Source organism: Phyllobates terribilis, unplaced genomic scaffold (assembly GCF_046119375.1).
Source record: "Phyllobates terribilis strain yellow unplaced genomic scaffold, ASM4611937v1 Scaffold_7__3_contigs__length_470593459, whole genome shotgun sequence".
NCBI lineage: Eukaryota > Metazoa > Chordata > Amphibia > Anura > Dendrobatidae > Phyllobates > Phyllobates terribilis.
The window spans coordinates 434,687,961-434,715,441 of NW_027362767.1; the positions used below are offsets into that span (position 1 = coordinate 434,687,961).

Consider the following 27,481-nt stretch of genomic DNA (forward strand, 5'->3'; position numbering starts at 1 on the left):
CTAACACTGGGCCCTAATATAGACCTAAAGCTAACACTAGTCCCAAGCCTAGACCTAAACCTAGAACTGGTCCCAAGCCTGGCCCTAAATCTAACACTGGGCCCAAGCCTAGACCTAAATCTAGAACGGTCCCAAGCCTGGCCCTAAACCTAACACTAGTCCCAAGCCTAGACCTAAACCTAACACTGGTCCCAAGCCTAGACCTAAACCTAACACTGGTCCCAAGCCTAGACCTAAACCTAACACTAGTCTCAAGCCTAGACCTAAACCTAACACTGGTCCCAAGCCTAGACCTAAACCTAACACTGGCCCCAAGCCTAGACCTAAACCTAACACTGGCCCCAAGCCTAGTCCTAAACCTAACACTAGGCCCAAGCCTAGATGTAAACCTAACACTAGGCCCAAGCCTAGACCTAAACCTAACACTGGGCCCAAGCTTAGACCTAAACTTAACACTGGGCCCAGGCCTAGACCTAAACCTAACACTGGCCCCAAGCCTAGACCTAAACCTAACACTGGCCCCAAGCCTAGACCTAAACCTAACACTGGCCCCAAGCCTAGTCCTAAACCTAACACTAGGCCCAAGCCTAGACGTAAACCTAACACTAGGCCCAAGCCTAGTCCTAAACCTAACACTAGGCCCAAGCCTAGACATAAACCTAACACTAGGCCCAAGCCTAGACCTAAACCTAACACTGGTCCCAAGCTTAGACCTAAACCTAACACTGGGCCCAAGCCTAGACTTAAACCTAACACTGGGCCCAGGCCTAGACCTAAACCTAACACTGGGCCTAGACATAGACCTAAACCTAACACTGGGCCCAGGCCTAGACCTAACACTAGGCCCAGGCCCTAAACCTAACACTGGGCCCAAGCCTAGACCTAAACCTAACAGTGGGCCCAGGCCTAGACCTAAACCTAACACTGGTCCCAGGCCTGGACCTAAACCTAACACTGGGCCCAGGCCTAACACTAGGCCCAGGCCTGGACCAAAACCTAACACTGGTTCCAGGCCTGAACCTAAACCTAACACTGGGCCCAGGCCTAGACCTAAACCTAACACTGGGCCCAGGCCTAGAACTAAACCTAGCACAAGGCCCAAGCCTGGACCTAAACCTAACACAAGGCCCAAGCCTAGACCTAAACCTAACACAAGGCCCAAGCCTAGACCTAAACCTAAAACTGGGCCCAGGCCTATAGACCTAAACCTAACACTGGGCCTAGGCCTAACACTGGGCCCAAGCCTATAGACCTAAACCTAACACTGGGCCCAGGCCTAGACCTAAACCTAACACTGGTCCCAGGCCTGGACCTAAACCTAACACTGGGCCCGGGCCTAGACCTAACACTAGGCCCAGGCCCTAAACCTAACACTGGGCCCAAGCCTAGACCTAAACCTAACAATGGGCCCAGGCCTAAACCTAACACTGGTCCCAGGCCTGGACCTAAACCTAACACTGGGCCCAGGCCTAACACTAGGCCCAGGCCTGGACCTAAACCTAACACTGGGCCCAGGCCTAGACCTAAACTTAACACTGGGCCCAGGCCTGGACCTAAACCTAACACTGGGCCCAGGCCTGGACCTAAACCTAACACTGTGCCCAGGCCTAGACCTAAACCTAACACTGGGCCCAGGCCTAGACCTAAACCTAACACTGGGCCCAGGCCTGGACCTAAACCTAACACTGGGCCCAGGCCTAGACCTAACACTGGTCCCAGGCCTGGACCTAAACCTAACACTGGGCCCAGGCCTAGACCTAAACCTAACACTGGTCCCAGGCCTGGACCTAAACCTAACACTGGTCCCAGGCCTAGACCTAACACTAGGCCCAGGCCCTAAACCTAACACTGGTCCTAAGCCTAGACCTAAACCTAACACTGGGCCCAGGCCTAGACCTAAACCTAACACTAGGCCCAGGCCTGGACCTAAACCTAACACTGGGCCCAGGCCTAGACCTAAACCTAACACTGGGCCCAGGCCTGGACCTAAACCTAACACTGGGCCCAGGCCTAGAACTAAACCTAACACAAGGCCCAAGCTTGGACCTAAACCTAACACTAGGCCCAGGCCTGGACCTAAACCTAACACTGGTCCCAGGCCTAGACCTAAACCTAACACTGGGCCCAGGCCTGGACCTAAACCTAACACTGGGCCCAGGCCTAGACCTAAACCTAACACAAGGCCCAAGCTTGGACCTAAACCTAACACTAGGCCCAGGCCTGGACCTAAACCTAACACTGGTCCCAGGCTTAGACCTAAACCTAACACTGGGCCCAGGCCTAGAACTAAACCTAACACAAGGTCCAAGCCACCTGTGACACCGGCGCCTGCGCCCCTGATACCCGCAGTCCTGTGCTGGCTGTGCGGCTATGGCTGCTGTCAGGACGGCTCAGCTCTTATCCTGTAGAACTACAACTCCCCGGAACACAGGACAAGGCGTTGCCAGGACAACTGACTGTTCCCCAGAGACCGGCTGACGTCAGCAGTCACGTGACAGGACTGCTTTCCCGCCTGATTTTGAGGTGGAGGCAGGCAGCTGTGTGGGCGGAGCTGTAGTAGAAGCCCCGCCTCCGGCGCGCTGCTCTCAGTCTCTGTCCTCCCGGAATATGACGGAGCCGGCGGCGGTGAGGGACCGAGCTCCGCGGGGGAGGTGGGTGACGTGGGGGGCTGCACTTCCGGTCGCCGTCCTCCTGTCAGCAGCGATATCCGTTATTACATAAATGACGCTGAGGGAGCCGCGGGTGATGGTTCATAGAAATCACCTCACACCACAGCTCACCCCATTGTTGTACAAACCGGGGAACTACTCTCCAATACAGGGGTTCTACACTCCTGTACTGGGGGTCTACACTCCTGTACTGGCGGTCTACACTCCTATACTGGGGTCTACACTCCAATGTAGGGGGCTACACTCCTATACTGGGGGTCTACACTCCTATACAGGGGGTCTACACTCCTATACTGGGGGTCTACACTCCTATGCTGGGAGTCTAGCCTCCTGTACTGGGGGTCTACACTTTGTTATACTGGAGGTCTGCACTCCAATACTGGGGGTCTAAACTCCTGTACTGGGGGTCCACACTCCTGTACTGGGGGTCCACACTCCTGTACTGTGGGTCTACACTCCTGTACTGGGGGTCTACACTCTGTTATACTGGGTGTCTACAGTTTGTTATACTGGGGGTCTACACTCCAATACTGGGGGTCTACACTCCTGTACTGGTGGGCTACACTCCTATACTGGGGGCTACACTCCTATACTGGGGGGCTACACTCTTATACTGGGGGGCTACACTCTTATGCTGGGAGTCTAGCCTCCAGTACTGGGGGTCTACACTTTGTTATACTGGAGGGCTGCACTCCAATACTGGGGGTCTACACTCCTGTATTGGGGGTCTACACTTTGTTATACTGGGTGTCTACATTCTGTTATTCTGGGCGTCTACACTCCAATACTGCGGGTCTACACTCTGTTATACTGGGGGTCTACACTCCTGTACTGGGGGTCTATACACCTGTACTGGGGGTCTACACTCTGTTATACTGGGGGTCTACATTCTGTTATACTGGGCATCTACACTCCAATACTGGGGGTCTACACTGCTTTACTGGGGGTCTACACTCTGTTATACTGGGTGTCTACACTCCTGTACTGGGGGTCTACACGCCTATACTGGTGGGCTACACTCCTATACTGGGGGCTACACTCCTATACTGGGGGTCTACACTCCTGTACTGGGGGTCTACACTCTTATACTGGGGGGCTACACTCTTATGCTGGGAGTCTAGCCTCCTGTACTGGGGGTCTACACTTTGTTATACTGGAGGGCTGCACTCCAATACTGGGGGTCTACACTCCTGTATTGGGGGTCTACACTTTGTTATACTGGGTGTCTACATTCTGTTATTCTGGGCGTCTACACTCCAATACTGGGGGTCTACACTGCTTTACTAGGGGTCTACACTCTGTTATACTGGGTGTCTACACTCCTGTACTGGGGGTCTACAGTCTGTTATACTTGGGGTCAACACTCCTATACTGGGGGTCTACACTCCTATACTGGGGGTTTGCACTCCAATACTGGGGGTCTCCAATCCTGTACTGCGGGTCTCCACTCTGTTATACTGGGGGTCTACACCCCAATACTGGGAGGCTACACTCCTATACTGGGGGCCTACACTCCAATACTGGGGTCTACACTCTGTTATACTGGGGTCTACACTCTGTTATACTGGGGGCCTACACTATGCTATAACCGGGGTCTACACCCTTATTCCGGGGATCTGTACTCTCTATTATATCCAGGGTCTACACTCTTATACAAGGGGGTTTACAATCCTATACTGGGGTTCTACACTAATAAATTGTGCCTACACTTTTAGGCTATGTTCACATGTTGCATTTTTGCTGTGTTTTTTTTTTTTCTGTAGCAAAACCTGCTCTCTTGACAGTGAAGACTCTGCCTCAAAAAAGCAAGTTTTCCTGAGTTATTGCTGTAGGTTGTTTTTTTTTCTGTGTTTTCAGTTCATCTGTCTCTTGTGCATGCTGATAAAGTTTAGTGCAAAAAAAACCTAATTCAACTTTCCTTAACCAGAACCTGAGACCAGCATTTTTTCGGCGTTTTTTTCCACTACCCATTGCTTTCAATGAGTGAAAAATGCTGAAAGAAGTGACATGCTGCAGTTTGCAAAGAAAAAAAGGTATTTCGCAAAATACTAAGGACAAAACAACCAAGCTGTGTGCATGAGATTTCTGAAATCTCTGAGACTTTGCTGGTACTGTAAAACGCAGGTAAAAATTTGCTTAAAAAAAGCAACGTGTAAACATAGCCTTATATGGGGGGTTTACGCTTTGTTATACTGGGATCTACACCCTTTTACCAGGGGTCTACATATGATTTGTTATACTGGAAATCTGCATTCTTATACCAGGGGTTTAGAGTGGAAAACCCCCTGATGCCTCATGACATTGTCGGGGGTCTCCTTGCTGCCATTTATTTTGCACTTTGAAAGATTTGAACTAGAAAATGAAACAAAATAGTGATATGTGAATAAGCCCCAGCGCTGGGTGTATGAGGAGCATCATATTGATATGTAATCACGTATACAGATGCAGCCACGTATGGACACGGCAGGAGCCCCGCTCATTCCTTCCTCTGTCATTTTCCGCTCAGATTTGTGGCATTTCACTCTATAATCTACAGTAGTTGTGTCCACTTTTGTCATAATATCGTAGCCTGGACGTCGCGTCCCCCCTAGACACACGCTGAGAACCACAGGTCCACAATGCTACACCAGGCATCCGACCACCTCCCTAGCTATCATCCCGTACACAGGAGTAATTAGTGTGTTTTTCCCTTTAAGGGCCAGACAATTCGTGGAAATGGAGGAGCTGGTGATGGCACTTCCCGGTAGTCAGTGGAAAGAGCGCGGATTCCAGGTCTGTCTATAGGACATAGTGCGGCGTTTGTACCGCAACATAATGATCCCGAGTTACATCTCCAGTCACATCCGGAGCTGCAGTCACAGTTCTAAATGTCTTATTCTCCAGTCACATCCAGAGTTGTAAGGTTTTTTGTTGGTGTAATGATTTAGGGGACAGGAGATGTATGGGGGGGGGGTATATTATAGAGGGTCACACAATGAGGAATGCTGCGTCTCTACGTTACGGTTTAGGTGAAGTGCTCGGCTCCTTCTGATTTTTGTCGTTGACGTCCTCAATATCCAGAAGACACCTGAAGAAGGAACCCGAACATGTCATCAAAACTGTAAAGTGCAGGCATGGGTATTAAAAGCTTGTGGAGATGCCCATATAATGTATATGGTCCAGGTGGTGGTATACAGTGCTGTGCAAAAGTGTTAGGCAGGTGGAGAAAAAATGCTGCAGAGGAAGAAGCTTCATACATAGAAGTGATAATAGATTATTTCTATCTAATAACAAAATGCAAAATTAATGAAGAAAAGAGAAATGTAAATCCCATCAGTATCTGGTGACCGCCCGTCTCTTCCCTCATCAGTATCTGGTGACCGCCCGTCGCCTCCATCATCAGTATCTGGTGACCGCCCGTCGCCTCCATCATCAGTATCTGGTGACCGCCCGTCGCCTCCATCATCAGTATCTGGTGACCGCCCGTCGCCTCCATCATCAGTATCATGTGACCGCCCGTCACCTCCGTCATCAGTATCATGTGACCGCCCGTCACCTCCGTCATCAGTATCTGGTGACCGCCCGTCACCTCGATCATCTGTATCTGGTGACCACCCGTCACCTCTATCATCAGTATCATGTGACCGCCCGTCCCCTCCATCATCAGTATCTAGTGACCGCCCGTCGCCTCCATCATCAGTATCATGTGACCGCCCGTCGCCTCCATCATCAGTATCATGTGACCGCCCGTCACCTCCATCATCAGTATCTAGTGACCTCCCGTCGCCTCCATCATCAGTATCTAGTGACCGCCCGTCGCCTCCATCATCAGTATCTAGTGACTGCCCGTCGCCTCCATCATCAGTATCTGGTGATCGCCCGTCGTCTCCATCATCAGTATCTGGTGACCGCCCGTCGCCTCCATCATCGTTATCTTGTGACCGCCCGTCGTCTCCATCATCAGTATCATGTGACCGCCCATCACCTCCATCATCAGTATCATGTGACCGCCCATCACCTCCATCATCAGTATCTGGTGACCGCCCGTCGCCTCCATCATCAGTATCTAGTGACCGCCCGTCGCCTCCATCATCAGTATCTAGTGACTGCCCGTCGCCTCCATCATCAGTATCTGGTGATCGCCCGTCGCCTCCATCATCAGTATCTGGTGACCGCCCGTCGCCTCCATCATCGTTATCTTGTGACCGCCCGTCGTCTCCATCATCAGTATCATGTGATCGCCCATCACCTCCATCATCAGTATCTGGTGACCGCCCGTCGCCTCCGTCATCAGTATCTGGTGACCGCCCGTGGCCTCCATCATCAGTATCTGGTGACCGCCCATCACCTCCATCATCAGTATCATGTGACCGCCCGTCACCTCCGTCATCAGTATCTGGTGACCGCCCGTCGCCTCCGTCATCAGTATCTGGTGACCGCATGTCGCCTCCATCATCAGTATCTGGTGACCACCCGTCACCTCTATCATCAGTATCTGGTGACCGCCCATCGCCTCCATCATCAGTATCATGTGACCGCCCGTCACCTCCGTCATCAGTATCTGGTGACCGCCCGTCGCCTCCGTCATCAGTATCTGGTGACCGCCCATCGCCTCCATCATCAGTATCTGGTGACCGCATGTCGCCTCCATCATCAGTATCTGGTGACCACCCGTCACCTCTATCATCAGTATCTGGTGACCACCCATCACCTCTATCATCAGTATCTGGTGACCGCCCATCGCCTCCATCATCAGTATCATGTGACCGCCCGTCACCTCCGTCATCAGTATCTGGTGACCGCCCGTCGCCTCCGTCATCAGTATCTGGTGACCGCCCATCGCCTCCATCATCAGTATCTGGTGACCGCATGTCGCCTCCATCATCAGTATCTGGTGACCACCCGTCACCTCTCATCAGTATCTGGTGACCGCTCGTCGCCTCCATCATCAGTATCTGGTGACGCCCGTCGCCTCCATCATCAGTATCTGGTGACTGCCCGTCGCCTCCATCATCAGTATCTGGTGACCACCCGTCACCCCTATCATCAGTATCTGGTGACCGCCCGTCACCTCCATCATCAGTATCTGGTGACCACCCATCGCCTCTATCATCAGTATCTGGTGACTGCCCGCTGCCTCCATCATCAGTGTCTGGTGACCACCCGTCACCTCTATCATCAGTATCTAGTGACCGCCCGTCACCTCCATCATCAGTATCTGGTGACCGCTCATCACCTCCATCATCAGTATCTGGTGACCACCCATCGCCTCTATCATCAGTATCTTGTGACTGCCCGCTGCCTCCATCATCAGTGTCTGGTGACCACCCGTCACCTCTATCATCAGTATCTAGTGACCGCCCGTCACCTCCATCATCAGTATCTGGTGACCGCCCGTCACCTCCATCATCAGTATCTGGTGACCGCCCGTCGCCTCCATCATCAGTATCTGGCGACCACCCGTTACCTCTATCATCAGTATCTGGTGACCGCCCGTCACCTCCATCATCAGTATCTGGTGACCGCCCGTCACCTCCATCATCAGTATCTGGTGACTGCCCGCTGCCTCCATCATCAGTGTCTGGTCATGGCCAGTATCGGTATCTTGTGCCTTATACACAAGATTTTGGCTCAGTTCTCCAAGATGTTTGGAATAACCCCCTGCCAAAATCCTTCATAACCTGTGTACAAGCCACGAGAAGAAGTGATGGAGGCAACAAGCAGTCACCAGATACTGATGATGGAGGCGACGGACGTCCTGCAGTGCGTGCGATGACGGGGAATGTGCAGCTTACCCTGCGGTCTCCACAAAGATGGCTGCAATATCCTCCCACAGCTGCGACCTGGACAGCCCAAGGGGTCGTGCCCAGGTCACACCTAAGAGGTAGGAGGAGCGGGCTCAATGTTAGAGATGCGGTCGCCGTCACCGCAGTCTCTTATGCCCAGAGCTGCCATAAGAGTCCTTCTTAGGCTCTTACACACCCACCAAATGAAATTGGCAGCCCCCAGTGGCTAAAGTAAAAATGAATAAATAAATAAATAATAAAGTGGTAAATTTAATTTTAATGTATTAAAAATAATTGGTTATATAATCAATAATTATTAACACAAAAAATTAAAAATCGCGTCACCTTCCCTTTAAATCGATGGGGGCATTATTTATTGTAGTGGACAACCTCTTTAACTCTTCTATTTTGGAAGCTTCTTACTGTGCAGCATTTGTTTTACAGCTGCCTAAAACTTTTACACAGGACAGCATATATTGTGTATGGCGATGTATACAGTGTATGATATATACACTGCTCAAAAAAAATAAAGGGAACACTGAAATAACCCATCCTAGATCTGAAGGAATGAAATCTTCTCATTGAATACTTTGTTCTGTAGAAAGCTGAATGTGCTGACAACAAAATCACACAAAAATCATCAATGGAAATCACATTTATTAACCAATGGAGGCCTGGATTGGAGTCTTGATGTTCTATGTATATTTATATGTTCCTAGTGATGTATATAGTCTGGACTATCTGTATATATAGGTAATATAATGTATATATGATCTATATGTCTTGTATTGTGATTCTCAGAGGATGATTCTCCACGTCATCTCCTACATCCAGTTACTGCAAAGCAGAGTTCAAGAGACCCAGAGCAAACTGGACCCCCATAGTGGCTGCGAGAGTAAGTGGAAACAGGGGCATGTGTGTACAGGAGATGGGGTAAGTGTATACGGGGGGAATGGACCCCCATCATCTCGTCATCACTCAGATAGTCAGGCATTAGAGTGCTTGGTGCGGTAGCCACTTTCTGTGGCCAGAGTGGTGCAGGTTAGTGAGGTTGACATTGGGTGTGCAGACACTAGCGGGGGCAGGGAAGGTACTTAGCGCTCAGTTAATTCTTTTCTTGCAGGTATCCTGCCGCTTTGGACCCCGAGACGTTCTGAAGATGTCACCATTAAGCATAGAAAAGTTTGCCGGAGGGTCCGAAGAAAATGGCGCTCAAGGGGTGAGATAAGAGTCTGCACCGTTCTATAACTCTCCCACCTTAGCACTTATAGGGGTACGGTAGTTTATCCACTAGACTGATCAGTCCTCATCATCATCGGCGCTCATGCATTGTGACGGGTCGATGGAAGCAGAGGGTGCGGAGCAGAAGATTGGTGCGGTCTCTGCAGGGAGTAGTAACGTCAGCATTTTTTCTTTAAGGTTCTGATGTAAAACCAAAACTAAATTCCAAGCACATCTCTCGGTAAGAACATGATAAATCGCCCTGTGCCCGTAGCACAATCCTCTCCGCTTGTGACTGGTGTGCTTCATTCCAGGCAGATGCTGGTCCCGTACATCTCCTCCTCGTCCTCGGATAACGGTGATGGCGGTCCGTGGCTCGTGTCCGTGGCCCCGGGCTCTCCTCCCAGTGAGTGATTCTGGTCACATCTTTGATGGAAATCCCTAACAAATGACAGTTTGTGAAGCCTTCAAAGGTGCAGATTGTGCCTAATCAACTTGCCAGGAGTACAAAATCTCAACGCTGCTGCTTGTCTCCCCTTGCTGGTCACCTTGCTCTCTTTCAGCTTGGATAGCATGTGACCGCTGCAGCCAGTCAGTGGCTCCTGATTGGCTATAACGGTCAACTGATATCTTCTGCCAGAGTAGGAAGCCAGGAAACTTCTGGGTTGGCGAGCAGCAGTACAAAGAGGAACATCAGGGGTCCGGTAGGTGACCACATCTTCCTTTTATATTACGACCACCATTGGGCCAATTGTTTTAAATAAAATAAAAGTGGTGGACGACCCCTTTTAATGTCTGATTCATTTGCTGCAGAAAAATACGTATGCGAAAATTGACACGTGGCGACAATTTTAAAATCTGCAGCACGTCCGTTCTTTCTGCAAGTTTTAACAATCAATTTAACACTTTACAATATATAATAATAACCTTTTATTTTTATATAGCGCTATCATATTCCGCAGCGCTTTACATACATTATCATCGCTGTCCCCATTGGGGCTCACCATCTACATTCCCTATCAGTATGTCTTTGGACACATATGTGTGATAATATCTGCATGTTGCATGGAAAAGGTGCTGATATTGGATGCGTGGTAGCCGGACCAGTCACTATGGAGGGAGCGTAGGGACCGGACGTCTGCAATGACATTTTTCCCCCATTTTGCAGGTCCCTGCGTCCCACAGTCGTCGTCAGCTGCAGCTCTGGAGCTCAGCCCTTGGCTCCTGTCCTCTCCTGTTGATTATCTCCCACAGGGTAAGCACTGTATATTGGGGCAGTGGCGGCCATATCACAGGTTGGGGACTGTAGGGGGAGATTAATGCTCATATTGGGATTTTTTTTTTTCAGTTTTATTTGAGGAGGTGGACATCATGTCTTGGCCGTCTGAGGATGTTCAGGTAACATTCTGGTGACTTTGTACTTAGTAAGTAAACCCCGGGGGTTCCCTCAGATGTCATCTCAGGGCACCCACCCCTCCCGGCTTCTGGGGTCTGTCGCAGCAATTATATTCTTTATGGTTTTGTGTTTAGGACTCTGCAGTGGCCTCGGCCTTCTCCATGGATCACAGCTATCTGTCCTATGATAAGAGCCACACCTGCCCCCAGCTGCCAAAAAAGAAAAACGACACGGTGGCCATATACCCAGAATCTACCCCTCAGGGCCCCGCAGGATCGGCATTAAGAAAATGCATTCAAGTGCACGGCCCCAAAAGTAAAGCCAGGAGGCTGCAGGTAAGGTTAGGGCACATGTGGGGGTGAGCGCTTTGGTCCCCAGTAGTATTGATGTTATTATCGGTGTTGCTTTTTTGCAGGGGCGCTGCTCCACACCCTGCAGCATAGTGAAAGAGGCGAGCCCCTGTCATAACCCAGGAAAGACGATCGCACAGAATCCTCGCACGTTCTCCCATCTGCAGCAGATGAGAAAGAAGTGTGTGAATGGATTCATCATGTTCTGCAGATTAAACCGGCGTCCATACCTGAGGTATCGGGGAAGTCTGGGGGTGCAGCATGGCCAGTGACGCGAGAGCTGACCTTCATCTTGTCTTTTTAGTGCTCATCCGGGTAAAGCATCGACAGCCGCAACTAAAGAGCTGGCAGAGCTGTGGAGACTGATGTCGGCCCGTGAGAGGCGCCCATATTGGTGAGGCACCACATCTGTAAGACGATTCCTTGCCCCTTATTATTAATAATCAGAGCTCCTACTTATTAATCCTGGCTCCTCCTTATTAATAATCATGACTACTCCTTATTAATCATGACTCCTCCTTACTAATCCTGGCCCCTCCTTAGTAATATTAATGACTCCTCCTTATTAATCATGACTCCTCCTTATTAATCCTGGCCCCTCCTTATTAACAATGAGTCTTCCTCCTTATTAATAATCATGACTTCTTACTAATCCTGGCTCCTTATTAATATTCATAATTTATCCTTATTAATCATGGCTCCTTCTCATTAATATTTATGACTCCTTATTACTCCTGGCCCCTCCTTATAAATAATGACTCATCCTCCATACTAATACTGGCTCCTCCTCATTAACCCTTTCTCCTCCTTTTTCAGCATTAAGGCTCTGCAGTTCAGTCTGCTCCATGATCGTCTGGTGAAGAGCGGTTCCTCGCGGCTGCCATATGAGAACGTCTCTCCACCCAAACCCGTGTCCGTTCTGCTGGCCGAGAAAGTGGCTCAATTCCAGGAAGTAATGGAGCCGTAACCCGGACCCCCAGTTGTGCCCACTGAGGATCAGAGGACCCCAATATTATTGCCCCATTGTAACCCATATTAGCTGTTATTGTTGTTAAAGTTGTGTTCAGTTCTCTATATCTATAATACAGGATTATATTTAATGGTCTGTAATTATAACATCACTGCCGAGCGGCAGGACCCCACTCAGGAAATACGTCACTGCTGACCACACCCACTCAGACATAATCCCGCCTACGCTTATTATATTCACATGTAACCACACCCACGCAGGCATAACCCCGCCTACGCTTATTATATTCACATGTAACCACACCCACGCAGGCATAACCCCGCCTACGCTTATATTCACATGTAACCACACCCCCTCAGGCATAACTCCGCCTACGCTTATATTCACATGTAACCACACCCACGCAGGCATAACCCCGCCCACGCTTATTATATTCACATGTAACCACACCCACGCAGGCATAACCCCGCCTACGCTTATTATATTCACATGTAACCACACCCCCTCAGGCATAACTCCGCCTATGCTTATATTCACATGTAACCACACCCACGCAGGCATAACTCCGCCTATGCTTATTATATTCACATGTAACCACAACCACTCCCAGACATAATGCCGCCTACGCTTATTATATTCACATGTAACCACACCCACTCCTATAGTCACTGCTGACCACACCTACTCAGACATAACCCCGCCTACGCTTATTATATTCACATGTAACCACACCCACTTCTAGTCACTGCTGACCACTCCCAGACATAATCCTGCCTACGCTTATTATATTCACATGTAACCACACCCACTCCTACAGTCACTGCTGACCACTCCCACTCAGACATAACCCCGCCTACGCTCATTATATTCACATGTAACCACACCCACTCCTACAGTCACTGCTGACCACACCCACTCAGACATAACCCTGCCTACGCTCATTATATTCACATGTAACCACACCCACTCCTACATTCACTGCTGACCACTCCCACACATAACCCCGCCTACGCTCATTATATTCACATGTAACCACACCCACTCCTAGTCACTGCTGACCACACCCACTCAGACATAACCCCGCCTAGGCTTATTATATTCACATGTAACCACACCCACTCCTACAGTCACTGCTGACCACACCCACTCCCAGACATAACCCCGCCTACGCTCATTATATTCACATGTAACCACACCCACTCCTACAGTCACTGCTGACCACACCCACTCAGACATAACCCTGCCTATGCTCATTATATTCACATGTAACCACACCCACTCCTACAGTCACTGCTGACCACACCCACTCCCAGACATAACCCCGCCTACGCTCATTATATTCACATGTAACCACACCCACTCCTACAGTCACTGCTGACCACACCCACTCAGACATAACCCTGCCTACGCTCATTATATTCACATGTAACCACACCCACTCCTACAGTCACTGCTGACCACACCCACTCAGACATAACCCCGCCTACACTCATTATATTCACATGTAACCACACCCACTCCTACAGTCACTGCTGACCACACCCACTCAGACATAACCCCGCCTACACTCATTATTATATTCACATGTAACCACACCCACTCCTACAGTCACTGCTGACCACACCCACTCAGACATAACCCCGCCTACGCTCATTATGTTCACATGTAACCACACCCACTCCTACATTCACTGCTGACCACACCCACTCAGACATAACCCCGCCTACACTCATTATATTCACATGTAACCACACCCACTCCTACATTCACTGCTGACCACACCCACTCAGACATAACCCCGCCTACACTCATTATATTCACATGTAACCACACCCACTCCTACATTCACTGCTGACGACTCCCACTCCCAGACATAACCCCGCCTACGCTCATTATATTCACATGTAACCACACCCACTCCTACAGTCACTGCTGACCACGCCCACTCAGACATAACCCCGCCTACGCTCATTATATTCACATGTAACCACACCCACTCCTACATTCACTGCTGACCACACCCACTCAGACATAACCCCGCCTACGCTCATTATGTTCACATGTAACCACACCCACTCCTAGTCACTGCTGACCACACCCACTCCCAGACATAACCCCGCCTACGCTCATTATATTCACATGTAACCACACCCACTCCTACATTCACTGCTGACCACACCCACTCCCAGACATAACCCCGCCTACGCTCATTATATTCACATGTAACCACACCCACTCCTACAGTCACTGCTGACCACACCCACTCCCAGACATAACCCCGCCTACGCTCATTATATTCACATGTAACCACACCCACTCCTACATTCACTGCTGACCACACCCACTCAGACATAACCCCGCCTACACTCATTATATTCACATGTAACCACACCCACTCCTAGAGTCACTGCTGACCACACCCACTCCCAGACATAACCCCGCCTACGCTCATTATATTCACATGTAACCACTCCTAGAGTCACTGCTGACCACACCCACTCCCAGACATAACCCCGCCTACGCTCATTATATTCACATGTAACCACACCCACTCCTACATTCACTGCTGACCACACCCACTCAGACATAACCCCGCCTACACTCATTATATTCACATGTAACCACACCCACTCCTACAGTCACTGCTGACCACACCCACTCAGACATAACCCCGCCTACGCTCATTATATTCACATGTAACCACACCCACTCCTACATTCACTGCTGACCACTCCCACTCCCAGACATAACCCCGCCTACGCTCATTATATTCACATGTAACCACACCCACTCCTACATTCACTGCTGACCACACCCACTCAGACATAACCCCGCCTACGCTCATTATATTCACATGTAACCACACCCACTCCTAGAGTCACTGCTGACCACACCCACTCAGACATAACCCTGCCTACGCTCATTATATTCACATGTAACCACACCCACTCCTACAGTCACTGCTGACCACACCCACTCCCAGACATAACCCCGCCTACGCTCATTATATTCACATGTAACCACACCCACTCCTACATTCACTGCTGACTACGCACACTCTTACAATCTGTTAGCCACACCCTCATTAACTGACCACACCCAGTGCATTTGTCCTCAGTTGACCACGCCCACTATTGTTATCTGTAAATGACATTTTTCGAATCACTAAACCACGCCCACTTTACACTACAGACCACACCCACTCTCCTGTACAGTGGGACTCGCCCACTGTCGCGTCACAGCTCGCCTGGTTCTGAGGCGGTGTCCGCTGCATGTGGTCCGGCTGCCAAGTTACACAACAATGAGGCTCATCAACACTTTCTTGTTTTATTTTGGGCCCATAGTGGCCTGAAAGTAAAATATATATATATTCTGTCCTGGCGGGTGATGTCACATGAGCGCTGCAGCCGGCGGGTGCTCGGCCCTATTGCATGTATGGCGGTCACCGCTCCCCGGTCAGGCGGCACCATTATATGTCCTGCGCGCTGCTCCGTGCAGCCGACTTGTTCTCCAGCACAGCCCACAGATGATCGGGCCGAGATCCGAGGACAAGTCATCACCTCCATCTCATCGTGTTCCTCACTCCTGACCGGCCATTCACTGATGGTAGAGGCGCCGCCATTATCATCCTGCCGCTGCCGTCGGGGCAGGACGAGTCACATCCACATGATCCCTGCAGAAGATCGCAGCCGCTTGTTTTCTTCCCGGTGCCATCGGTTCACCAGGCCACATCCCGGCCGTCCACGAAAGAAAGCCATTCATCAGATCAGGACGCTGTGCATCGCTCCATCGCAGGGCCAAACATTGTTATACAGGGGACACCCCACAGACCCTCCGTCTACCGGGAACACCCCACAGACCCTCCGTCGACCGGGAACACCCCACAGACCCTCCGTCGACCGGGAACACCCCACAGACCCTCCGTCGACCGGGAACACCCCACAGACCCTCCGTCGACCGGGAACACCCCACAGACCCTCCGTCGACCGGGAACACCCCACAGACCCTCCGTCGACCGGGAACACCCCACAGACCCTCCGTCTACCGAGGACACCCAACAGACCCTCCGTCTACCGGGAACACCCCACAGACCCTCCGTCTACCGGGAACACCCCACAGACCCTCCGTCTACCGGGAACACCCCACAGACCCTCCATGTACCGGGAACACCCCACAGACCCTCCATGTACCGGGAACACCCCACAGACCCTCCATGTACCGGGAACACCCCACAGACCCTCCATGTACCGGGAACACCCCACAGACCCTCCATGTACCGGGAACACCCCACAGACCCTCCATGTACCGGGAACACCCCACAGACCCTCCATGTACCGGGAACACCCCACAGACCCTCCATGTACCGGGAACACCCCACAGACCCTCCATGTACCGGGAACACCCCACAGACCCTCCATGTACCGGGAACACCCCACAGACCCTCCATGTACCGGGAACACCCCACAGACCCTCCATGTACCGGGAACACCCCACAGACCCTCCATGTACCGGGAACACCCCACAGACCCTCCATGTACCGGGAACACCCCACAGACCCTCCATGTACCGGGAACACCCCACAGACCCTCCATGTACCGGGAACACCCCACAGACCCTCCATGTACCGGGAACACCCCACAGACCCTCCATATACCGGGAACACCCCACAGACCCTCCATATATACCAGTAACACCCCACAGACCCTCCATATACCGGGAACACCCCACAGACCCTCCATATACCGGGAACACCCCACAAGACCCTCCATATACCGGGAACATCCCACAGACCCTCCATATACCGGGAACACCCCACAGACCCTCCATATACCGGGAACACCCCACAGACCCTCCATATACCGGGAACACCCCACAGACCCTCCATATACCGGGAACACCCCACAGACCCTCCATATACCAGTAACACCCCACAGACCCTCCATATACCGGGTGCTGTTGGTCTCTGTATATCGTATCCTTCTGAGAATAACACCACAGTATGGCCGACATCTCAGCTTTCGCCACTCGTAGCATGGCCGCCAGACAGCCACAAGATGGCGCTGCAGTCACGCGTTCCTTTGGCTGCCGCCATTCTCAAGGTGGCCGCCGGATGTCGCGCGGTGTCGCTCTCATAGTGACGCAGTGTCAGTGACCGGCAGCGGGAAGATGGCTGAGGGAGAGCGGGCGGCGGAGACCGGAGGAGGAGAGGCCGGCAGCGGCGAGGGGAGGACGGCGGAGGAGCTGAAGGAGAAGGCGAACGAGTACTTCAGGGGTAACTGCCCGGAATGCGCCAACTACAACTCCCAGCATCCTGTCACCTTGTATCTCGTGTACTACAACTCCCAGCATCCTGTCACCTTGTATCTCGTGTACTACAACTCCCAGCATCCTGTCACCTTGTATCTCGTGTACTACAACTCCCAGCATCCTGTCACCTTGTATCTAGTCTACTACAACTCCCAGCATCCTGTCACCTTGTGTCTCGTGTACTACAACTCCCAGCATCCTGTCACCTTGTGTCTCGTGTACTACAACTCCCAGCATCCTGTCACCTTGTGTCTCGTGTACTACAACTCCCAGCATCCTGTCACCTTGTATCTAGTCTACTACAACTCCCTGCATCCTGTCACCTTGTATCTCGTGTACTACAACTCCCAGCATCCTGTCACCTTGTATCTCGTGTACTACAACTCCCAGCATCCTGTCACCTTGTATCTCGTGTACTACAACTCCCAGCATCCTGTCACCTTGTATCTCGTGTACTACAACTCCCAGCATCCTGTCACCTTGTATCTCGTGTACTACAACTCCCAGCATCCTGTCACCTTGTATCTCGTGTACTACAACTCCCAGCATCCTGTCACCTTGTATCTAGTCTACTACAACTCCCTGCATCCTGTCACCTTGTATCTCGTGTACTACAACTCCCAGCATCCTGTCACCTTGTATCTCGTGTACTACAACTCCCAGCATCCTGTCACCTTGTATCTCGTGTACTACAACTCCCAGCATCCTGTCACCTTGTATCTCGTGTACTACAACTCCCAGCATCCTGTCACCTTGTATCTCGTGTACTACAACTCCCAGCATCCTGTCACCTTGTATCTCGTGTACTACAACTCCCAGCATCCTGTCACCTTGTATCTAGTCTACTACAACTCCCAGCATCCTGTCACCTTGTATCTCGTGTACTACAACTCCCAGCATCCGGTCACCTTGTATCTCGTGTACTACAACTCCCAGCATCCGGCCACCTTGTATCTCGTGTACTACAACTCCCAGCATCCGGTCACCTTGTATCTCGTGTACTACAACTCCCAGCATCCGGTCACCTTGTATCTCGTGTACTACAACTCCCAGCATCCGGTCACCTTGTATCTCGTGTACTACAACTCCCAGCATCCGGTCACCTTGTATCTCGTGTACTACAACTCCCAGCATACGGTCACCTTGTATCTCGTGTACTACAACTCCCAGCATCCGGTCACCTTGTATCTCGTGTACTACAACTCCCAGCATCCGATCACCTTGTATCTCGTGTACTACAACTCCCAGCATCCGGTCACCTTATATATAGTGTCCTACCACTCCCAGCATTCCTTGTCCTTATATCTTTGGTACTACAACTCTGAGCTTTCAGTGTCCTCTTATATTCAGCCTCCTGTACATTGTGACATGATCAGATATCAAAATCAAATATCAGAATGATGTCAGTTTGAGGCTAAATACCCTGTCTGAGAGCTGACCCTGACGCGTGACCCTGACGCGTGACCCTGACGCGTGACCCTGACGCGTGACCCTGACGCTGTATTTAGCCTCAAACTGACATCATTCTGATGTTTGATTTTGGTATCTGATCATGTCCTAAAATGGACACTGTACTCCTGTATGTCCCAGAGTACTACAACTCCCAGTATCTAGTCACCCTGTGTTTAGTGTACTACAACTTCCAGCATCTTAAAGAGAATCTGTCAGCAGATTTTTCCTATATAATCTGAGAGGAACCTGAGAGCAGCATGATGATGTGGGGGCAGAGACCCTGATTCTAGCGATGTGTCACTTTCTTGGCTGCTTCGTGTTATTTTGATACAATCACAATTTTCTCTGCTGCAGATGTAGCAGTTCTCGGAATGCTGAGCCCTGTATAACCCCGCCCACACCCCTGATTGGCTGCTTTCTGCCTATACACAGTAAGCCATCAATCAGTGGTGGGGGCGGAGTTACAGAGCAGGAGGACTGCATGGCAGGAGACAACAAGACCTACAGTAATAATCTCCTGCTGATAAAACTACAGCAAGTGACACATCGCTGAAATCAGGGTCTCTGCCTCTACATCATGATGTTCTCAGATTATAGGGCAAAAACCTGCTGACAGATTCGCTTTAAGTGCAGCCTACTTCAACTCCCAGCATCCGGTCACCTTATACAGTGAACCCCCAATCGTTTACCACAGGTTCCTGAGCTTAGCTTAGCCATGAGTGGGCGTGGTCACTGCATGGGTGTGGTTACTAGGCGGGGCTTAGCAATGAGTGGGTGTGGTCTGGCCAGAGCTTAGCCATGAGTGGGCGTGGTCACTGCATGGGTGTGGTTACTAGGCGGGGCTTAGCCATGAGTGGGTGTGGTCTGGGCGGAGCTTCTGTGATTGGTGGTTCTTTTTTTTCCCGCAGTGAAGGATTATGACCGCGCCGTACAATATTACACCGAGGCCATCGATCTCAGCCCAAATGCCATTTACTACGGGAACCGCAGCCTGGCGTACCTCCGCACTGAATGTTACGGCTACGCCCTGGACGACGCCTCGCGCGCCATCCAGCTCGATGCAAAATACATCAAAGGCTACTACAGGCGGGCGGCCAGCAACATGGCGCTGGGGAAGCTGAAGGCTGCACTGAAGGACTACGAGACGGTCAGAACCAGCGCCGTTACTGTGTCCCATCCATGCCCAATCCCACTACCTGTCTATTGTGTTTTCCCAGACCCCGACACCCCGACTCTTGTCTCCTCTGGACCCCCCCCCCCCCCTCGACTCTTGTCTCCTCTGGACCCCCCCCTCCCTCGACTCTTGTCTCCTCTGGACCCCCCCCTCCCTCGACTCTTGTCTCCTCTGGACCCCCCCCTCCGCCGACTCTTGTCTCCTCTGGACCCCCCCCCTCGACTCTTGTCTCCTCTGGACCCCCCCCCCCCCCTCGACTCTTGTCTCCTCTGGACCCCCCCCCCCCCCCTCGACTCTTGTCTCCTCTGGACCCCCCTCCCCCTCGACTCTTGTCTCCTCTGGACCCCCCCCCCCTCGACTCTTGTCTCCTCTGGACCCCCCCCCCCTCGACTCTTGTCTCCTCTGGACCCCCCCCCTCGACTCTTGTCTCCTCTGGACCCCCCCCCCCCTCGACTCTTGTCTCCTCTGGACCCCCCCCCCCCCTCGACTCTTGTGTCCTCTGGACCCCCCCCCCCCTCGACTCTTGTCTCCTCTGGACCCCCCCCCTCGACTCTTGTCTCCTCTGGACCCCCCCCCCTCGACTCTTGTCTCCTCTGGACCCCCCCCCCTCGACTCTTGCCCCTCCTCCATCACAGCAGGCTCCTCCCCTTTGTCTCACTGCTTCTGGTCCCAGCAGGTGGTGAAGGTTCGTCCTCATGATAAAGACGCTCAGATGAAGTTCCAGGAGTGCAGTAAACTGGTGCGACAGAAAGCGTTTGAGCGCGCGATCGCCTGCGACCAACACAACCGCTCCGTGGTGGATTCTCTGGACATCGAAGGAATGAGTGAGTAACGCGAGGAGGGCGGGTGACGTACACAGCGGGGGGCGCTCTACTGACGTGGAGCAGTGGGTACATGTCATACAAAACAAAATAAGCAAATGCCCTGTAGTAAATAAATAGCAATTGTGCATGAAAATAACATAGGGCGCTTAGCTAACATTATTTTGATTAAAAAAAAAAAAACCTAAAAGCCATCCGACCACTTCACGGTGACCCTATTCCGGGACCTTTCTAACCTCTAGTATTAAACCCTTACCTTATGTCAAGGTTTTGTCTATTTAGTGGCCAGTGTGAACATGCACCTACGTGTGCATGTAGTACAGGCTGTGGAGCGGTGGGTACAGGCTGTGCCCAGGATGTGGAGCGGTGGGTACATGCACATCACACTTTGCTTTCTCTCTCTTTCCAGCCATCGAGGATGAATACACTGGTCCCCAATTACAGAATGGAAAGGTCAATCTGGACTTTATGGTGGAATTAATGAAATTTTATAAAGATCAGAAGAAACTTCATAGAAAATGTGTTTATCAGGTAATGATGGGGTGTCCTGAGCATTGCAGGAGGAAGGTGTGGGGGTCCTGAGCACTGCAGGAGGAAGGTGTGGGGGGTCCTGAGCACTGCAGGAGGAAGGTGTGGGGGGTCCTGAGCACTGCAGGAGGAAGGTGTGGGGGGTCCTGAGCACTGCAGGAGGAAGGTGTGGGGGGGTCCTGAGCGCTGCAGGAGGAAGGTGTGGGGGGTCCTGAGCACTGCAGGAGGAAGGTGTGTGGGGGGTCCTGAGCACTGCAGGAGGAAGGTGTGGGGGGGGTCCTGAGCGCTGCAGGAGGAAGGTGTGGGGGGGTCCTGAGCGCTGCAGGAGGAAGGTGTGGGGGGGTCCTGAGCACTGCAGGAGGAAGGTGTGGGGGGGTCCTGAGCGCCGCAGGAGGAAGGTGTGGGGGGGTCCTGAGCGCCACAGGAGGAAGGTGTGGGGGGGTCCTGAGCGCCACAGGAGGAAGGTGTGGGGGGGTCCTGAGCGCCACAGGAGGAAGGTGTGGGGGGGTCCTGAGCGCCGCAGGAGGAAGGCTTGGGGGGGTCCCGAGCTCCGCAGGAGGAAGGCTTGGGGGGGTCCCGAGCTCCGCAGGAGGAAGGCTTGGGGGGGTCCCGAGCTCCGCAGGAGGAAGGCTTGGGGGGGTCCCGAGCTCCGCAGGAGGAAGGCGTGGGGGGTCCCGAGCTCCGCAGGAGGAAGGCGTGGGGGGTCCCGAGCTCCGCAGGAGGAAGGCGTGGGGGGTCCCGAGCTCCGCAGGTGTGTGTGTGTGGGGGGGGGAGGGGGATGGACAGGCCTCTCTCAGTGGCTGGAGGCCGCGGGTCACGTGTCTCTTCTTTGTGCAGATTCTCGTCCAGGTGAAGGAGACCCTGTCGCAGCTGCCCAGTCTGGTGGAGGTGGCTCTGGAGCAGGTGAGTGCTCTCTGACTCTGTCCTGATGGTGGCGCTCTTCTTCATTACCTCATTGTGATGCTTTTTGCTCTCTCTCCGCAGTCCCAGCAGGTGACCGTCTGCGGCGACACTCACGGACAGTTTTACGATCTCATGAATATTTTCCATCTCAACGGCCTCCCGTCAGAGAGCAATCCTTATGTATCCTTTACCTGAGGGCGCAGTCACCGGCCCTGGCCTGCAGGGGGCTCCACCTCTTATTCTGTCTTCTTATGTTGCTCCCAAAAAATTAAGAGGTAAAAACTGTGAGCTCCATAACTGGGGCGAGGAGCACTGGCTGTAGGGGGCAGTATGGAGCGGGGGTGGGTGGATGACAACCCCTGGGGAGCTGTAATGTCAGCAGCAGGATTGTCAGCCGCTAATCTAAGAACAAAGGGGGAAACTTGCCCCACAGACGTCTAATTACTGATCGTGGGTAGATCCGCTGTCACCCCAGGTGACCCTGCACCCCCAATATAGGGTCAGATTCCCCCTGTGTCACACCGCGTGCTCTGCTTCCTGAGCTCTATACAGATATTTAATGGTGACTTTGTGGACCGCGGTTCATTTTCGGTGGAGGTGATTGTTACTCTGTGCGGCTTCAAACTGCTTTATCCTGAGCATTTCCATCTGCTGCGAGGTGAGTCCACATCATATAGAAACACATCCCCCAACCAGCAGAATAGTGAGTGCAGCTCTGGAGTATAATACAGGACGTAACTCAGGATCAGTAATGTAATGTATGTACACAGTGACTTCACCAGCAGAATAGTGAGTGCAGCTCTGGAGTATAATACAGGATGTAACTCAGGATCAGTAATGTAATGTATGTACACAGTGACTGCACCAGCAGAATAGTGAGTGCAGCTCTGGAGTATAATACAGGACGTAACTCAGGATCAGTAATGTAATGTATGTACACAGTGACTTCACCAGCAGAATAGTGAGTGCAGCTCTGGAGTATAATACAGGATGTAACTCAGGATCAGTAATGTAATGTATGTACACAGTGACTGCACCAGCAGAATAGCGAGTGCAGCTCTGAGGTTTGTTAGCCTTAAAGGGAACCCGTCGGTTGATAGGTGCTATACCGACCATGTGCAGCGTGTATCAGCCGCTGACTGTAGTATCTCCGCCATGTATGTTTGTTTGTGGAGCACAGCAGCGTTTCAGGGAATAACCTGCTTTTATTAGCTGCGCGGCTGGCTAGTCGTACAGTCGGTTCCCGGTGGCTTCTCCCTGCCTTGTAGCTGACGGCTGTAGCTCGTGTATCCGCTGTTGCCTTCATTATGGGTGTGAATTATCTTCTGTAACTTGGTGTCACTTTCCTCCATCAGGGAACCACGAGACAGACACCATGAATCAGATGTATGGATTTGAGGGAGAAGTGAAAGCCAAATACTCCAACCAGATGTTCCAGCTCTTCAGTGAGGTTTTCCAGTGGCTGCCATTAGCGATGTGCGTCAACCAGCGCGTCCTGGTGAGACTCGAAACCGGAACATGACGGGGCCCCAGGGCCACAACGGTATCTCCGTACTGAACCACAGGGCGGCAGGGGTGGGAAGCATAACGCTGATACCAGCGTCTGATGACCAGTATAACGCTGATACCAGCGTCTGATGACCAGTATAACGCTGATACCAGCGTCTGATGACCAGTATAACGCTGATACCAGCGTCTGATGACCAGTATAACGCTGATACCAGCGTCTGATGACCAGTATAACGCTGATACCAGCGTCTGATGACCAGTATAACGCTGATACCAGCGTCTGATGACCAGTATAACGCTGATACCAGCGTCTGATGACCAGTATAACGCTGATACCAGCGTCTGATGACCAGTATAACGCTGATACCAGCGTCTGATGACCAGTATAACGCTGATACCAGCGTCTGATGACCAGTATAACGCTGATACCAGCGTCTGATGACCAGTATAACGCTGATACCAGCGTCTGATGACCAGTATAACGCTGATACCAGCGTCTGATGACCAGTATAACGCTGATACCAGCGTCTGATGACCAGTATAACGCTGATACCAGCGTCTGATGACCAGTATAACGCTGACACCAGCGTCTGATGACCAGTATAACGCTGACACCAGCGTCTGATGACCAGTATAACGCTGACACCAGCGTCTGATGACCAGTATAACGCTGACACCAGCGTCTGATGACCAGTATAACGCTGACACCAGCGTCTGATGACCAGTATAACGCTGACACCAGCGTCTGATGACCAGTATAACGCTGACACCAGCGTCTGATGACCAGTATAACGCTGACACCAGCGTCTGATGACCAGTATAACGCTGACACCAGTATGCGTCGACCAGTGTAGCACTTTGGTGGGGGCTCGTCCCGGTCGCCCCTCCTCCGTCGACCCTCCATCGTGTGTCCCCCCCATCCCCTGTCCCCCCCGGTCATCCCTCCTCCTCCTCCGTCCTCTGGTCGCCCCTCCTCCGTCGACCCTCCTTCATGTCCCGCCCCGGTCATCCCTCCTCCTCCAGTCGCCCCTCCTTCGTGTCGCCCCCCCCCCCCCCCCCAAGTCATCCCTCCTCCTCCGTCCCCTGGTCCTCCAGTCACACCTCCTCTTTCTCCGGTCGCCCCTCCTGCGTTCCCCTCCCTGGTTGCCTCTCCTGCAGATCTGCTTCTCCTCTGCAGCAGAGCTGTGTTTGCAGCCGGGTGCGATGTCTAACTCCATACAAGGATGTGGGAGAAGGAGCCTGGAATTTATGATGGACGACTGAAACCCGAGCCGGCGTGTGGAGAAGGACTCGTCTGTCCAGCAGCTCCCCCAGACCCCGAGCAGCAGGATGTAGGGGCGTCACTATATAATGAGCTCAGGCACTGCTGCTCCAGAGCTCGTGCACTACAACTCCCAGCATTGTCTCTGATCCAGCCCATGTGTCTCCTCAGATCATGCACGGGGGTCTGTTCTCGGAGGACGGGATCACCTTGGATCAGATTCGTAGTATTGAACGGAACCGGCAGCCTCCAGACTCAGGTTGGTCCTGTCGTGTCACATGGTCTCCTACAATATGGCTGCCGAGGCCCCCATCAGTGGCGGCTCATCTGCTGTGGATTCATCTCTCGTTACATAAACCTGATGATTGTCTTTATTTTTACAGGACCAATGTGCGACCTCTTGTGGTCCGATCCCCAGCCGCAGGCAAGCTGAGCCCTGACTCTTCTCCTTATTACTCCCACCTCTCTGTGTCGGACCCCCTCCTTACCCCGCGCCTCATTGACCTTCCTGCCCATTACCCCCCATTTTCCTCCTTACCTAACGCTCAGCCCCTGTCTCTCCCCCCAGGACGGGCGATCTCCCAGTAAGCGGGGTGTGAGCTGCCAGTTTGGCCCAGATGTGACCCGCAAGTTCCTGGAGGAGAACGGTCTGGATTATATTATCCGCAGTCACGAGGTGAAGGCTGAAGGCTATGAAGTGACTCACAATGGCCTCTGTGTCACCGTGTTCTCCGCTCCAAACTACTGGTAACAATATGGCGCTGGTTTCCGGCTATTTCTTTCTGTGTTTGGTCTCTCACTCCTTTTCTGTTTTGTTTTTTTCCACAGTGACCAGATGGGCAATAAAGGAGCGTACATACATCTCAATGGCTCAGACCTGAAGCCCAAGTTTCACCAGTTTGATGCTGTGGTTAGTACTTTCTGGTAGTCACAGCCATGTTTTCCCCTCCCCAAGTAGTCGCACCAGTGTCTTCCTAATCCCTCCTGTGATATGCCCTCTTTGCCCCTCCTCTGCCCTCTTTGCCCCTCCTCTGCCCTCTTTGCCCCACCTCTGCCCTTTTTGCCAGTATGTCTATGTACCCCAGGGGAACCCTTTGTCTGCCCATGTACCTCTGTTCCCTGCGGGCCCCTCCTTCTGATCCAATGCCCGTTTGATCCTCCGGCTCGCTATGATTTTTGTGCGTTGATGCGGCCGCTTTGTCTGTATTGGGTGTGCTCACACTTTCCCAGGCTGCGCCATTGTATCCGTAATCAGACCCTTATAATATAACAGCCGTGACGTGAGTGTGAACAGCGTCTGAGCCTTGGTGTCCCCCCCCCCCCCCCTCCCTGCGGAGGCTCTCAGTACTTACGCCTCGCGCCTCTCTCCACAGCCGCACCCCAATGTGAAGCCCATGATGTACGCGAACTCGCTGCTCCAGATGGGAATGATGTGAGAAGGATCCAACCTCTGTTCTCCGTGTATCCGAGCAGCTGCCCCCCAGGTGGACGGACGGAGGGGCTCTCCCAGTATTTGCCCCAGTTCCTTCCTGGCCTGAGCGGGCGAGAAACAAACAAGAGGAATATTTTTATTACTGTACCAGAGAGGACGAGTGTGCGTGTGGTGTGTGAGTGCGACGTGTGAGTGTGTGACATGAGTGTGCGCGTGCTGGGGGTCGTGTCAGCTACAAACGCACAATAGTCCTGCCGCCCTCCTGTATATCCTGTGTCTCCTCCATGCCCCGCTCCCTGCGCTGTCTGTAATTAATTTGCTTCTAATAAAGATTCTGATTACACCACTGCCGGTGTCACTTCACTGTGCATCCCTGACTTGCTGGGACTTGTAGTTCCCTGCACAGCACTAATGCCGACTGTCAGGGAAATATTAATGTCAGGAAAATGTTCTTCCATATTTGCCTGACATAGATGTTTACCCCCCCCCCCCTCCCTTATTCCCCTTTTGCTCAGCACAAAAGCCCCAATTAACACACGCCTGAGAAATAGCTTACACAAACAAATGCCAGCCAAGGAGTGTTAGAACTTCGTTAGGAAGCAAGCTCTTGTCCCTGGCACATGCAGGGGGGTAATTACTGGCAGGATTGCACTAATTTGCTTGTAATTGGGAAAGTTGCTTTCCCGAGATTAACAAAGAAATCTCCAGACAATCCGACTACAA

The 27,481-nt window shown here is 52.1% G+C and overlaps 2 protein-coding genes across 5 annotated transcripts; both read left to right on the forward strand.

The window, feature by feature from the left end:
* Positions 1-2,509: 2,509 nt before the first annotated feature.
* Positions 2,510-12,501, forward strand: MEIOSIN (meiosis initiator). Of its 4 annotated transcripts, XM_073642113.1 has the most exons (14): positions 2,540-2,651; positions 4,433-4,497; positions 4,597-4,702; positions 5,366-5,441; positions 9,236-9,329; positions 9,558-9,653; positions 9,854-9,896; positions 9,970-10,061; positions 10,824-10,910; positions 11,004-11,053; positions 11,186-11,386; positions 11,467-11,636; positions 11,706-11,795; positions 12,218-12,501. In XM_073642113.1, exons 3-14 carry the CDS (start codon positions 4,677-4,679, stop codon positions 12,366-12,368), a joined length of 1,176 nt encoding a protein of 391 aa, XP_073498214.1. In that variant the 5' UTR covers positions 2,540-2,651; positions 4,433-4,497; positions 4,597-4,676; the 3' UTR covers positions 12,369-12,501. The 4 variants fall into 4 exon arrangements, with proteins under 4 accessions (XP_073498213.1, XP_073498214.1, XP_073498215.1 ...); XM_073642114.1 differs by lacking the exon at positions 4,597-4,702 and having other exon boundaries at positions 2,541-2,651; XM_073642112.1 differs by lacking the exons at positions 4,433-4,497; positions 4,597-4,702 and having other exon boundaries at positions 2,510-2,651.
* A 4,952-nt stretch (positions 12,502-17,453) lies between these two features.
* PPP5C (protein phosphatase 5 catalytic subunit) lies at positions 17,454-27,104 on the forward strand. Its single transcript, XM_073642117.1, has 13 exons — positions 17,454-17,643; positions 20,039-20,277; positions 20,981-21,128; positions 21,535-21,656; positions 22,491-22,556; positions 22,638-22,736; positions 23,109-23,214; positions 23,912-24,054; positions 25,498-25,585; positions 25,710-25,750; positions 25,895-26,073; positions 26,155-26,236; positions 26,700-27,104. The coding sequence occupies exons 1-13, from the start codon at positions 17,538-17,540 to the stop codon at positions 26,760-26,762; spliced, it is 1,482 nt and encodes a 493-aa protein (XP_073498218.1). The 5' UTR covers positions 17,454-17,537; the 3' UTR covers positions 26,763-27,104.
* The last annotated feature ends 377 nt before the right edge of the window (positions 27,105-27,481 follow it).

Bases quoted from the DNA above. Each gene is read 5' to 3' on its own strand.
- PPP5C (XM_073642117.1), top strand. From the start codon at position 17,538: ATGGCTGAGGGAGAGCGGGCGGCGGAGACCGGAGGAGGAGAGGCCGGC. The intron at 20,278-20,980 runs GTCAGAACCAGC...TGGTCCCAGCAG, and splicing joins CACTGAAGGACTACGAGACG to GTGGTGAAGGTTCGTCCTCA. The intron at 22,737-23,108 runs GTATCCTTTACC...AGCTCTATACAG, and splicing joins CGTCAGAGAGCAATCCTTAT to ATATTTAATGGTGACTTTGT.
- MEIOSIN (XM_073642112.1), top strand. From the start codon at position 2,608: ATGACGGAGCCGGCGGCGGTGAGGGACCGAGCTCCGCGGGGGAG. The intron at 9,330-9,557 runs GTAAGTGGAAAC...CTTTTCTTGCAG, and splicing joins CCCCCATAGTGGCTGCGAGA to GTATCCTGCCGCTTTGGACC. The intron at 10,062-10,823 runs GTGAGTGATTCT...CCCATTTTGCAG, and splicing joins GGCCCCGGGCTCTCCTCCCA to GTCCCTGCGTCCCACAGTCG.